General features: G+C 47.5%; 1 protein-coding gene and 1 long non-coding RNA gene across 3 annotated transcripts in view; one reads left to right on the top strand and one right to left on the bottom strand.

The window, feature by feature from the left end:
* PHTF1 (putative homeodomain transcription factor 1) overlaps positions 1–13,426 on the top strand; it is a 196,844-nt gene that overhangs the window by 37,307 nt on the left and 146,111 nt on the right. For both annotated transcript variants that reach the window (XM_073587060.1, XM_073587059.1), the window contains exon 5: positions 11,104–11,262. In XM_073587060.1, the coding sequence (XP_073443161.1) occupies positions 11,104–11,262 (159 nt within the window). The remainder of the gene's footprint in view (positions 1–11,103; positions 11,263–13,426) is intronic.
* The window catches only part of LOC141099045 (uncharacterized), a 42,953-nt gene that overhangs the window by 21,680 nt on the left and 7,847 nt on the right, over positions 1–13,426 (bottom strand). The window lies entirely within an intron of this gene.

Genomic DNA, 13,426 nt, shown 5'->3' with positions numbered 1-13,426 from the left:
TAGGTCCCCCCATGTGGTTCTTGCATTTTTGCTCAGCATTCTTGTGATCATTTTGACCCCACGGGGTGAGATCTTGCATGGAGCCCCAGATTAAGAGAGATTATTAGTGGTCTTGTATGTCTTTCATTTTATTATTATTGCTTCCACATTTGATTTCATCATACCAATCTGCTTGCCTGTTGCAGATTCAGTCTTCCCAGCCTGGTGCAGGGCTACAATTTTGTTTCTGGTGTCCTTCGACAGCTCTTTGGCCTTCACCATAGTGGAGTTTGGAGTGTGACTGAGGTTGTGGACAGGTGTATTTTAGAATCATAGAATCGTAGAGTTGGAAGGGACCTCCTGGGCCATCTGGTCCAACCCCCTGCTCAAAGCAGGATTCGCTAAATCATCCCAGTCAGATGTCTGTCCAGCCTCTGTTTGAAGACTTCCATTGAAGGAGAACTCACCACCTCTCGTGGCAGCCTGTTCCACTCATTGATCACTCTAACTGTCAAAAAGTTTTTTCTAATATCTAATCTGTGTCTCCTCCCATTCAGTTTCATCCCATTGCTTCTAGTCTTTCCTTGTGCAAATGAGAATAAAGATGATCCTTCTACAATGTGACAGCCCTTAAGATATTTGTAGACAGCTATTAAGTCTCCTCTCAGTCTTCTCTTTTGCAAACTAAACATTCCCAAATCCTGCAGCCTTTCCTCATAAGACAGGGTTTGCAGACCGGCCACCATTCTGGTCGCTCTTTTCTGAACTTGCTCCAGTTTGTTGATGTCTTTTTTAAAATGTGGTGTCCAGAACTGGAAAAAAAGGTGAGGTCAGAATGGGGATTCAAACCCAAGCCTAGATGGTAGACTACAACCAGAACGTAGCGCCTTAGACCGTTCAGCCATCCTAACTTCTTTATGCTGATAACAAGTTCAAACAGGTGCCATTACTACAGGTAGTGAGTGAAGGGCAGTGGAGCCTCTTAAAGAAATCTTGCATGTTTTTAGGTGACCAAATACTTATTTTCCACCATAATTTGCAAACTAAATCTTGCCAGATCAGACAAGATGATTTTCTGTATTTGTTTTCTCATTTTGACTCTCATAGTTGTGGTCTACCTATGATGTCAGGCCTCTCTCATCTTTGTAAGTGGGAGAACTTGCACAATTGGTGGCTGACTAAATACTTTTTCCCCACTGTACATGTGTTATTGTGTCTTTGTGACATGTTTGTTGCGATATCAGTGGGCCGCACACAATCCACAAGTGTCCAGTGTCCAAAAGTGTACGCAGAGATTCAAAATCTCCATTATCCTCTCGTCACTTTGGTCACAGGCAGCTGTGCCATCGAGCGTGTCACATAGCGCTCAGATATCAGTGGGCCGCACACAATCCACAAGTGTCCACTGTCCACAAGTGTACGCAGAGATTCAAAATCTCCATTATCCTCTCGTCACTTTGGTCACAGGCAGCTGTGCCATCGAGCGTGTCACATAGCGCTCAGATATCAGTGGGCCGCACACAATCCACAAGTGTCCACTGTCCACAAGTGTACGCAGAGATTCAAAATCTCCATTATCCTCTCATCACTTTGGTCACAGGCAGCTGTGCCATCGAGCGTGTCACATAGCGCTCAGATATCAGTGGGCCGCACACAATCCACAAGTGTCCAGTGTCCAAAAGTGTACGCAGAGATTCAAAATCTCCATTATCCTCTCGTCACTTTGGTCACAGGCAGCTGTGCCATCGAGCCTGTCACATAGCGCTCAGATATCAGTGGGCCGCACACAATCCACAAGTGTCCAGTGTCCAAAAGTGTACGCAGAGATTAAAAATCTCCATTATCCTCTCGTCACTTTGGTCACAGGCAGCTGTGCCATCGAGCGTGTCACATAGCGCTCAGATATCAGTGGGCCGCACACAATCCACAAGTGTCCACTGTCCACAAGTGTACGCAGAGATTCAAAATCTCCATTATCCTCTCGTCACTTTGGTCACAGGCAGCTGTGCCATCGAGCGTGTCACATAGCGCTCAGATATCAGTGGGCCGCACACAATCCACAAGTGTCCAGTGTCCAAAAGTGTACGCAGAGATTCAAAATCTCCATTATCCTCTCGTCACTTTGGTCACAGGCAGCTGTGCCATCGAGCGTGTCACATAGCGCTCAGATATCAGTGGGCCGCACACAATCCACAAGTGTCCAGTGTCCAAAAGTGTACGCAGAGATTCAAAATCTCCATTATCCTCTCGTCACTTTGGTCACAGGCAGCTGTGCCATCGAGCGTGTCACATAGCGCTCAGATATCAGTGGGCCGCACACAATCCACAAGTGTCCACTGTCCACAAGTGTACGCAGAGATTCAAAATCTCCATTATCCTCTCATCACTTTGGTCACAGGCAGCTGTGCCATCGAGCGTGTCACATAGCGCTCAGATATCAGTGGGCCGCACACAATCCACAAGTGTCCACTGTCCACAAGTGTGTGCAGAAATTCTAAAACTCCCCTGTCCTATAGACACCTTGTACCTTGTTTTACATTACTATATAGTTTGTTGGATTTTGTCTACATTTCTACCAAAAATGAGGAAGGCTGGTGGAAGAGGCCGTGGAATTGGGCGGGGGTTGGCAGCTGGTAATGATGGTGTTGGTGGTGGATCTGATGGTAGTGGCAAGAGCAAAATAGGACCAAATGCAGGAGGTGCTGACCCTGCGTCATCGTCTGTCTACATAAGGCCTCGAGCGCTTAGTTTTCTAGGAGTTGGCAAACCGCTTTTAAAGGCAGAGCATCAGGAAAAAGTTTTGTCTTACATTGCTGACTCAGCCTCCAGCTCTATCGCCTCCTCTTCTTCAGTTGCAAAAAGTAAAAGCACTGAGTCGTCATTGGAGGCTCATGTTCATGAACCACACCTTTCCTTGTGTCCTTCACCCCAACCAAGATTGAAGGATGACGCAGGCCATACTACTGATTACTCCATGGAGCTGTTTTCACATACCATGCCTGGATTATCAAGTCAAATGGTGAATTACCCAGGCCAAGATGAATCTGACATGGAGTGCACTGATGCACAGCCGCTGATGGATGATTCTGCTGGTACATTCACTCAGAGCACTACATTGTCCTCGCAGTGTACAGAGCCAGATTTTGACCCTGATGAGACTCAGGTGCCCCTTCCCGCACACTATACCACCATACACGGTGACACAGAGAAAGGTGCACATGACATAGAAGAGGAGGTGATGGATGACCCAGTTGTTGACCCAGATTGGCATCCATTGGGGGAAGAGGGTGCTGCTTCCAATAGCTCAGATGAGGAGCATCCACAGCAGACATCGACATCGCAACAGCTGTTATCTGGCAGGCCCGGAGCACTCCAAAGACAGGTTCCAAACATCAAAAGAGTTGCTGGACAGCTTGTCCAGAGGGTCAAAAGATCACAGCGTGCTAGGCCGCAAAATGTCTGCCAAAGTAGGAAGAGTGCAGCGTGGCAGTTTTTTGAACAAAATCCTCATGATCAGGCCAAGGTTATCTGTAAGAAGTGCGCAAAGACCTTTAGCCGAGGGAAAAATCTGAAAAATTTGAATACCAGTTGCATGCTTAGACATTTAACCAGCATGCACTTGCAAGCGTGGACACAACACCAAACCTCAAGTGCCACATGTGCAACTGATCACAACGAAGGTAGTCAGCAACGCTACATTGTTTCCCCCACTGTAAGCACACCGGTTAGCACAGCAGCAAATGTTGAGGTGTCGTTGCAAGGCCACAGCAGTCAGGGAATCCCACTGTTATATCAACGAAAGACTGATTCTAGGCCATCAGAAAGAACACCAACTCCATCACCATCATCAACCCTCTCTCAGTCCGCCCTGTCCACCGCTACTTCCACCATATGCAGCTCTCAAGTCCAGCTCACCCTCCCAGACACTATGAGTAGGTCAAGAAAGTACTCAGTCTCTCATCCGCATACACTGGGTTTGAACGCCCACATTGCCAAACTAATCTCGTTTGAGATGATGCCCTTTCGGTTGGTGGAAAGCACAGCTTTCCGCGAACTCATGGCCTATGCAGTACCACGCTATGACCTACCCAGTCGCCACTTCTTCTCTCGCAAAGCCATCCCAGCCCTCCACCATCATGTGAAAGACCGCATTGTCCATGCACTCAAGCAGTCAGTGAGCGGAAAGGTGCACCTCACAACTGATGCATGGTCCAGTCGGCATGGCCAGGGCCGTTACGTGTCCATCACTGCGCACTGGGTTAATGTGGTGGATGCAGGGTCCACAGGGGACAGCGGTGGTGGGACAGTGCTGCCTAGCCCACGGTCTAGGAAACAGTTGGCTGTAGGCGTTCGACCCTCCTCCTCCTCCTCCTCCTCCAGAAGCGACAGCTCGTCCACAGAGCGCAGTCGTACGAGCACTCCATCTGCAGCTGCCACTGTTGCACACGATGTGTCCCCCTATCGAGCAGCTAGTGGAAAGCGTCAGCAGGCTGTGTTGCAGATGATGTGTTTGGGCGACAGACACACCGCCGAGGTGCTGGCCGAGTACTTGAAGCGACAAACTGAGTCATGGCTGGGCAGTGTACATCTTGAGGCAGGCAAGGTAGTTAGTGATAACGGCCGTAATTTTGTGGCAGCCATAGCCCTTTCAAAACTCAGCCACATACCTTGCTTGGCTCACACCTTGAACCTGGTGGTGCAGTGCTTCCTCAAAAATTATCCGGAGTTAACAGCCCTGCTCCAGAAGGTGCGAAGACTGTGCGCGCACATCCGCCGGTCGCCTGTACACTCCGTTCGTATGCAGAAGCTGCAGCGATTGCTCCACCTTCCCAACCACCTCCTCATTATCGACATTGCAACAAGGTGGAACTCCACCTTGCACATGGTGGAGCGGCTGTGCGAGCAGAGGCAGGCCATAATGCATTTGTGGGAGGATACACGGCCAGGCACTTTGAGAGCAGACATGGAGTTGACAGGCGTGCAGTGGTCGAAGCTGAAAGACCTTTGTAAAGTCCTTCAGTGTTTTGAGGAATGCACACGGCAGGTAAGCGCAGACGACGCCATCCTAAGCATGAGCATCCCACTTATGCGTCTGCTCATGCAAACTTTGACGCACCTTAAGGAGCAGGCGTCTGCAGCCAATGTTGATGAGGAGGAAGAGGAGGAGGGAATCCTTGATGACATTCAGCCATTGTCTGCTCAGGGACCTCTCCTGGACGAGGTGGAGGAAGAAGAGGAGGAGGAGGAGGAGGATGATGGGGATGATTACTTAGGGGAGGAGGATGCATCTCGTGGGGCAAGTGAAAATGTTGGCGTGGCAAGGTCTGGTACAGGGTTTGTGCGTGACTGGAGGGATGTGGATTTGCCAGAAAGTGCTCCTCCACCCAGCACTCGCAGTGCATCATTGACACCGGGAACATTGGCCCACATGTCAGATTATGCCTTGCGGATCCTAAAAAGGGACCCCCGCATTGCCAAAATGATGAACGATGACGACTACTGGTTGGCCAGCATCCTGGATCCACGCTATAAAGGCAAATTACAAAACATCATGCCACAGGAGAACCTTGACCTAATATTGGCTAATAAACAAGCAACTCTGGTAAATCGGTTGCTTGAGGCATTCCCAGCACACAGCAGCGGTGATGGTTCTCACACGAGCCGTACGGGCCGGGGGCAGCTTGGCAGAGGTGTTCGTGGTGCACACAGCAGAAGTGGCGTTGGAGACAGGGGTTTCATGACAATGTTGTGGACTGATTTTTCAAATACCGCTCACACAACTGGTAATACTGCATCGATGGAAAGTGACAGGAGACAGCAGTTGTCAACTATGGTTACAAACTACTTTTCCTCCCATATCGATGTTCTCCCACACAGGTCATTCCCCTTTGACTATTGGGCCGCTAAACTGGACACCTGGCCTGAATTGGCCCAATATGCCTTACAGGAGCTCGCTTGCCCAGCTGCAAGTGTGCTATCGGAAAGAGTCTTCAGTGCAGCTGGATCAATCCTGACAGAAAAAAGGACCCGTCTGTCAACTCAAAATGTGGATGATCTAACCTTCATTAAAATGAACCACGCATGGGTTTCCAAGGATTTTGTCCCACCTTCCCCTGATGACACATAGGGTGACAGAAAAATGGCTTGCTTTGGTCCACCTCTTCCTGGTACTTCACCTATTTCGCCTTTTGCATCAGTTGAATGTCCAACATCAACATATGCCACTTTCTAAAACTCCCTAACTGTGCTGCCTCCCCCCCCATGGCCGGGGTCACCACCTAGCGCACGACACCGTGCGAGTGCCATTGCCGTGGACAGGTGGGTAGGCCGACTCTTGGGCGCGGGCACTGGCACAGGGTCCCTCATAGTGCAATCAAGTGTCTCTGACGGTGGTGGTGCACACCCGCCGTCAGACACACCGCTGTACTATGAGGGGCCCAGTGCCAGTACCGACGCCCACGAGTGTGCCCCCCTTGCTTGGCCAGGGCCCCAGCATTTGCAATCTTTACCTCTCCCTGCTCCTCCGCTGTGTAATCTGGGCCGTCAAATCCATACTGTGCCTGACACCGTCTGAGCCTGCCTCCTGATGTATAGACATATATTTTGAATGTGTACGCTATCCATACATGTTATCCGGGGATACGGTACCCCTTCTAACCTTTGTGCAATGACGTGCAATCCATACTGGGCATAACACCGTCTGAGCCTGCCTCATGCTGTATAGACATATATTTTGAATGTGTACGCTATCCATACATGTTATCCAGGGATACGGTACCCTTTCTAACCTTTGTGCAATGACGTGCAATCCATACTGGGCCTAACACCGTCTGAGCCTGCCTCATGCTGTATAGACATATATTTTGAATGTGTACGCTATCCATACATGTTATCCGGGGATACGGTACCCCTTCTAACCTTTGTGCAATGACGTGCAATCCATACTGGGCCTAACACCGTCTGAGCCTGCCTCATGCTGTATAGACATATATTTTGAATGTGTACGCTATCCATACATGTTATCCAGGGATACGGTACCCTTTCTAACCTTTGTGCAATGACGTGCAATCCATACTGGGCCTAACACCGTCTGAGCCTGCCTCATGCTGTATAGGCATATATTTTGAATGTGTACGCTATCCATACATGTAATCCGGGGATACGGTACCCTTTCTAACCTTTGTGCAATGACGTGCAATCCATACTGGGCCTAACACCGCCTGAGCCTGCCTCATGCTGTATAGACATATATTTTGAATGTGTACGCTATCCATACATGTTATCCGGGGATACGGTACCCCTTCTAACCTTTGTGCAATGACGTGCAATCCATACTGGGCCTAACACCGTCTGAGCCTGCCTCATGCTGTATAGACATATATTTTGAATGTGTACGCTATCCATACATGTTATCCGGGGATACGGTACCCCTTCTAACCTTTGTGCAATGACGTGCAATCCATACTGGGCCTAACACCGTCTGAGCCTGCCTCATGCTGTATAGACATATATTTTGAATGTGTACGCTATCCATACATGTTATCCAGGGATACGGTACCCTTTCTAACCTTTGTGCAATGACGTGCAATCCATACTGGGCCTAACACCGTCTGAGCCTGCCTCATGCTGTATAGACATATATTTTGAATGTGTACGCTATCCATACATGTTATCCGGGGATACGGTACCCCTTCTAACCTTTGTGCAATGACGTGCAATCCATACTGGGCCTAACACCGTCTGAGCCTGCCTCATGCTGTATAGACATATATTTTGAATGTGTACGCTATCCATACATGTTATCCGGGGATACGGTACCCCTTCTAACCTTTGTGCAATGACGTGCAATCCATACTGGGCCTAACACCGTCTGAGCCTGCCTCATGCTGTATAGACATATATTTTGAATGTGTACGCTATCCATACATGTTATCCAGGGATACGGTACCCTTTCTAACCTTTGTGCAATGACGTGCAATCCATACTGGGCCTAACACCGTCTGAGCCTGCCTCATGCTGTATAGACATATATTTTGAATGTGTACGCTATCCATACATGTTATCCGGGGATACGGTACCCTTTCTAACCTTTGTGCAATGACGTGCAATCCATACTGGGCCTAACACCGTCTGAGCCTGCCTCATGCTGTATAGACATATATTTTGAATGTGTACGCTATCCATACATGTTATCCGGGGATACGGTACCCCTTCTAACCTTTGTGCAATGACGTGCAATCCATACTGGGCCTAACACCGTCTGAGCCTGCCTCATGCTGTATAGACATATATTTTGAATGTGTACGCTATCCATACATGTTATCCGGGGATACGGTACCCTTTCTAACCTTTGTGCAATGACGTGCAATCCATACTGGGCCTAACACCGTCTGAGCCTGCCTCATGCTGTATAGACATATATTTTGAATGTGTACGCTATCCATACATGTTATCCAGGGATACGGTACCCTTTCTAACCTTTGTGCAATGACGTGCAATCCATACTGGGCCTAACACCGTCTGAGCCTGCCTCATGCTGTATAGACATATATTTTGAATGTGTACGCTATCCATACATGTTATCCGGGGATACGGTACCCTTTCTAACCTTTGTGCAATGATGTGCAATCCATACTGGGCCTAACACCGTCTGAGCCTGCCTCATGCTGTATAGACATATATTTTGAATGTGTACGCTATCCATACATGTTATCCGGGGATATGGTACCCCTTCTAACCTTTGTGCAATGACGTGCAATCCATACTGGGCCTAACACCGTCTGAGCCTGCCTCATGCTGTATAGACATATATTTTGAATGTGTACGCTATCCATACATGTTATCCAGGGATACGGTACCCTTTCTAACCTTTGTGCAATGACGTGCAATCCATACTGGGCCTAACACCGTCTGAGCCTGCCTCATGCTGTATAGACATATATTTTGAATGTGTACGCTATCCATACATGTTATCCGGGGATACGGTACCCTTTCTAACCTTTGTGCAATGACGTGCAATCCATACTGGGCCTAACACCGTCTGAGCCTGCCTCATGCTGTATAGACATATATTTTGAATGTGTACGCTATCCATACATGTTATCCGGGGATACGGTACCCTTTCTAACCTTTGTGCAATGACGTGCAATCCATACTGGGCCTAACACCGTCTGAGCCTGCCTCATGCTGTATAGACATATATTTTGAATGTGTACGCTATCCATACATGTTATCCGGGGATACGGTACTCCTTCTAACCTTTGTGCAATGACGTGCAATCCATACTGGGCCTAACACCGTCTGAGCCTGCCTCATGCTGTATAGACATATATTTTGAATGTGTACGCTATCCATACATGTTATCCGGGGATACGGTACCCCTTCTAACCTTTGTGCAATGACGTGCAATCCATACTGGGCCTAACACCGTCTGAGCCTGCCTCATGCTGTATAGACATATATTTTGAATGTGTACGCTATCCATACATGTTATCCGGGGATACGGTACCCCTTCTAACCTTTGTGCAATGACATGCAATCCATACTGGGCCTAACACCGTCTGAGCCTGCCTCATGCTGTATAGACATATATTTTGAATGTGTACGCTATCCATACATGTTATCCGGGGATACGGTACCCCTTCTAACCTTTGTGCAATGACGTGCAATCCATACTGGGCCTAACACCGTCTGAGCCTGCCTCATGCTGTATAGACATATATTTTGAATGTGTACGCTATCCATACATGTTATCCGGGGATACGGTACCCCTTCTAACCTTTGTGCAATGACGTGCAATCCATACTGGGCCTAACACCGTCTGAGCCTGCCTCATGCTGTATAAACATATATTTTGAATGTGTACGCTATCCATACATGTTATCCGGGGATACGGTACCCCTTCTAACATTTGTGCAATGACGTGCAATCCATACTGGGCCTAACACCGTCTGAGCCTGCCTCATGCTGTATAGACATATATTTTGAATGTGTACGCTATCCATACATGTTATCCGGGGATACGGTACCCCTTCTAACCTTTGTGCAATGACGTGCAATCCATACTGGGCCTAACACCGTCTGAGCCTGCCTCATGCTGTATAGACATATATTTTGAATGTGTACTCTATCCATTCATGTTATCCAGGGATACGGTACCCTTTCTAACTTTTGTGCAATCACGTGCAATCCATACTGGGCGTGAGAACGGCTGGCGAGCTGTTAAGCAAGCTACAGCACCTGTCCAGACAAGTACAGGGATTCCCTAGCGAGGAGACTTATTTGATTGTTTTCTATGTTGGGACAGCAATTTTTGGGGAGCACTATACTCTGGAGAATGATAGATGGGGCCCACCATACACTGGAACATTCCAAAGGTGGACATCAGACACTGGAGCAGCATTTACAGGGCCCATTATACACTAGAGCATTAGAAATGGGGCCCATTATGTTTGGAGCATTATTTGGGCCCATAAGACAGTGGAGCTTCATCCATGGGGACCAACATATACTGTAGCATTATGTGGAGCTCATCATATACTGTTTCAAACATTATATGGGACCAATGATTTTGTATGGAGAAATAGATGGGCCTCGTCATGAGATGTAAAAAGTGAGGTATTTTTCATTGTACTATACCGCTATTTCTCTGCCGTATCGGAGCATGATGAGTTGTGGTATGTGTTAAAGGGGCGCTCTTTCGCCCAGGGCACATGAAAACCTGCAGCCAGCCCTCCCCCCCCACAAATTTAGCCAAATAACCCCCATTTTTCAGTGCGTAACTTGTATTATGAAGTTAATTAAGGTTGACAAGCTTAAGTAAGAAGAATTGATGCTTTTGGCATTCAAATGGGCACTGTAGGTGTGTTTCCTGTCCTCCTCTCACTGCCGACTTTTATTCCCCATTGACTTACATTGGGTTTCGTGTTTCGTGACAACCCCGACTTTTCCCTATAATCGGACGATCTTGCTCGACCCGACTTTTGGAAAAGTCGGGTTTCACGAAACGAAACGCGACCCTAAAAAAGCAAAAGTCGCTCAACTCTAATAATAACTAGAAGATCATAAAGATTTTGGTTGCAGGAGCAAATATATGATCTTCTGAAGAATTGTGATATATTCCAGGTTCTACATTTGGCAAAGCTAAACCAGAAAGTCCATGGACCTCCCTCACTCGGAAGGGGTTAGTAAGGGTGGTACTGTTTCCCCTGTTCAGCAAGTGGTGGATGCGTGTGACCAGTCCTGGTGTCTTCACTTGGCTCATGGTGCTTTACATCATGCAAGGTAAAATTTACTTCATAAATAATTATTACTGTTTTAAGCATTTTGTACAAAAAAAAGTAGATTCGGGGGATCAGATGTTCAAAACCTTTGATAAATGCATATATACAATAAAATCTCTAGAAATCCCCAACTAAAATGTTTTAGAAAAGACGTTTTCTAGATGGATGGTCTTCTTAAAAAGATGGCCAGTATGCATAACATATTGTGGAACTGAAAATCTGTAACCGGAAATCTTGTCTGGAAAAGAGGGGTGTTTTCTTAAAGAGTATGTATAGATAAGCAAAACCAAAAGGAAAAAAATAATGTGTATATACCCTAATGAAAATAAATAAGTAAAAAAGCAAGTGCATTAAATAACATAGGGTACTTGGTAAACACTATTTTGATCAAAAAAGTATAAAGCTGTCCCACCACGGCAAGGAGTATGTATAGATGTAGCGGTGCTAAGTTTGTAAATACTTCAGTTTGTCACTTGGCAGGATTCAAGAGGTATCATTTTGCATTACTGGTAGTTTTCCAAAGGGTTCCAACCCTACTTTTTATACTAAATTTAGGCTGAAGACACACTAGCGGTTTTAAAATCGGTCCTATTTTGATGCAGGAGAGTCGGACGAGTGTAACGCAAGTGTAATGCGAGTGTCATGCGCTTTTTATGCGAGTACAATCCGATTTTTCACACCTAGCATCTGTTTTACATCAGAATGCAGTGCGATTGTGCGCCCCTGTGGTCTCAGACACCACAGGGTACTACACTTCATTCAGAGGTGTGGTACTCAGCTCTCAGGTAAGGGGAGAGGCATTGCCAGGACTCACACACTAACATCCAACACCAAACCTCTCAGTGCATGGGAAGAGCTGTGTAGAGGGTGTGGGTGGAGGGTTAGAGGGGGAGGAGTCAGAGTGTGGAAAGCAGAGATCTATTAGCCTAGAGAGAGAGTCTAGAAGGGCAGCTGTAGCTGACTGCAGCTTGTTGCCAGACTAAAGGAAGAGAAGCAAGAGAGAAGGAAAGGCTCCAGTAGTAGAGAGGAAGAAGAGGTCTCAGGGGCACGAATAGTGAGAATCCATCCGTGGGGCCCGTATCCACCTGTCCTCCTCACTTGGTGGAGGAACCAGGTCGCAATAAGGGGACCAGCCCCAAAACTAGTGGAGAAACTAAAGACTCAGCTAGGAAACTGGAGGCTGCAGTATTTGCGGGTGCTGCAGCCACAGCCATACATATTCACTGAAAAGGCAGACATATAGGATCCTGGGGTCTGACCAACGTCACTCAGCCAGATCTGAGTCTGCTGGCTCAGAACACTGTATGAAACGCAGGGCAGGAGAGGCGGTAGCCAGCGTAGTGAGATGGCCAGGAAAGGAACATCTAAGGGAGTTCTGGCAACGTGCACCCCAAGCTACCTGAGAGCTGCCTAGACCACTATCCCTGAGGACACAGCACCCCGGCTAGGGTTTCTACCATACAAACTGTGAGTAAAACTTGTTTAGACTGCACCTTGCTGTGTCCTCCAATTTATTGCTGCGTCACTTGCCCTGCACTACAACCACCATCATCACCATCATCCTACACCATAATCTGCCCTGGGGAATAGCTCTACCTGTGGAGAGCTGAACCAACTCTGCTGCATTAACATCTACCCCAGTGGACTGCATCTGCAGCGTCGGCTATCACCTTTACTTGCCGAACACCACAGATGGCGTCCGAGCGCTGTGTGATTTTTTTCTCGCACCCATTTACTTCTTTTGTGGGATGCAATCCAATTTCCGATTACAATTGCAGCATGCTGTGATTTTTTTCCAGTCCGTTCGTGATCCGATGTGAGCTGGAAAAAAAAACGCAGATGAAGACGCAATCATAGAATAACACTGGTCCGAATTCAATCCGATTATTTATCGGATTGCATTCATCTGATTTCATCGCATCTGGGAATGAGGCCTTTCTATGATGTCCTGTTGACAGCAGTATTCTTCCATTCTGCTGTGTCAACGGGACATCACTTATGACATCCCCACTGCCTAACTGTGCGATTTATATTGCATGAGCAGTGTAGTCAGATAAGTCTGCTAGTGACACTGATACTCAGCATAGGCGGGACACTGGTACTCAGCATAGGCGGGACCCTGATACCCAGCGTAGGTGAGACACTGACACCCAGCATAGGCGGGA

The sequence above is a fragment of the Dendrobates tinctorius genome, unplaced genomic scaffold (assembly GCF_039654945.1).
Source record: "Dendrobates tinctorius isolate UK_male_01 unplaced genomic scaffold, ASM3965494v1 ptg000098l, whole genome shotgun sequence".
Classification (NCBI taxonomy): Eukaryota; Metazoa; Chordata; class Amphibia; order Anura; family Dendrobatidae; genus Dendrobates; species Dendrobates tinctorius.
Note: the sequence above shows the minus strand (reverse complement) of the source record. Positions and strands in the feature narration are given on the sequence as shown.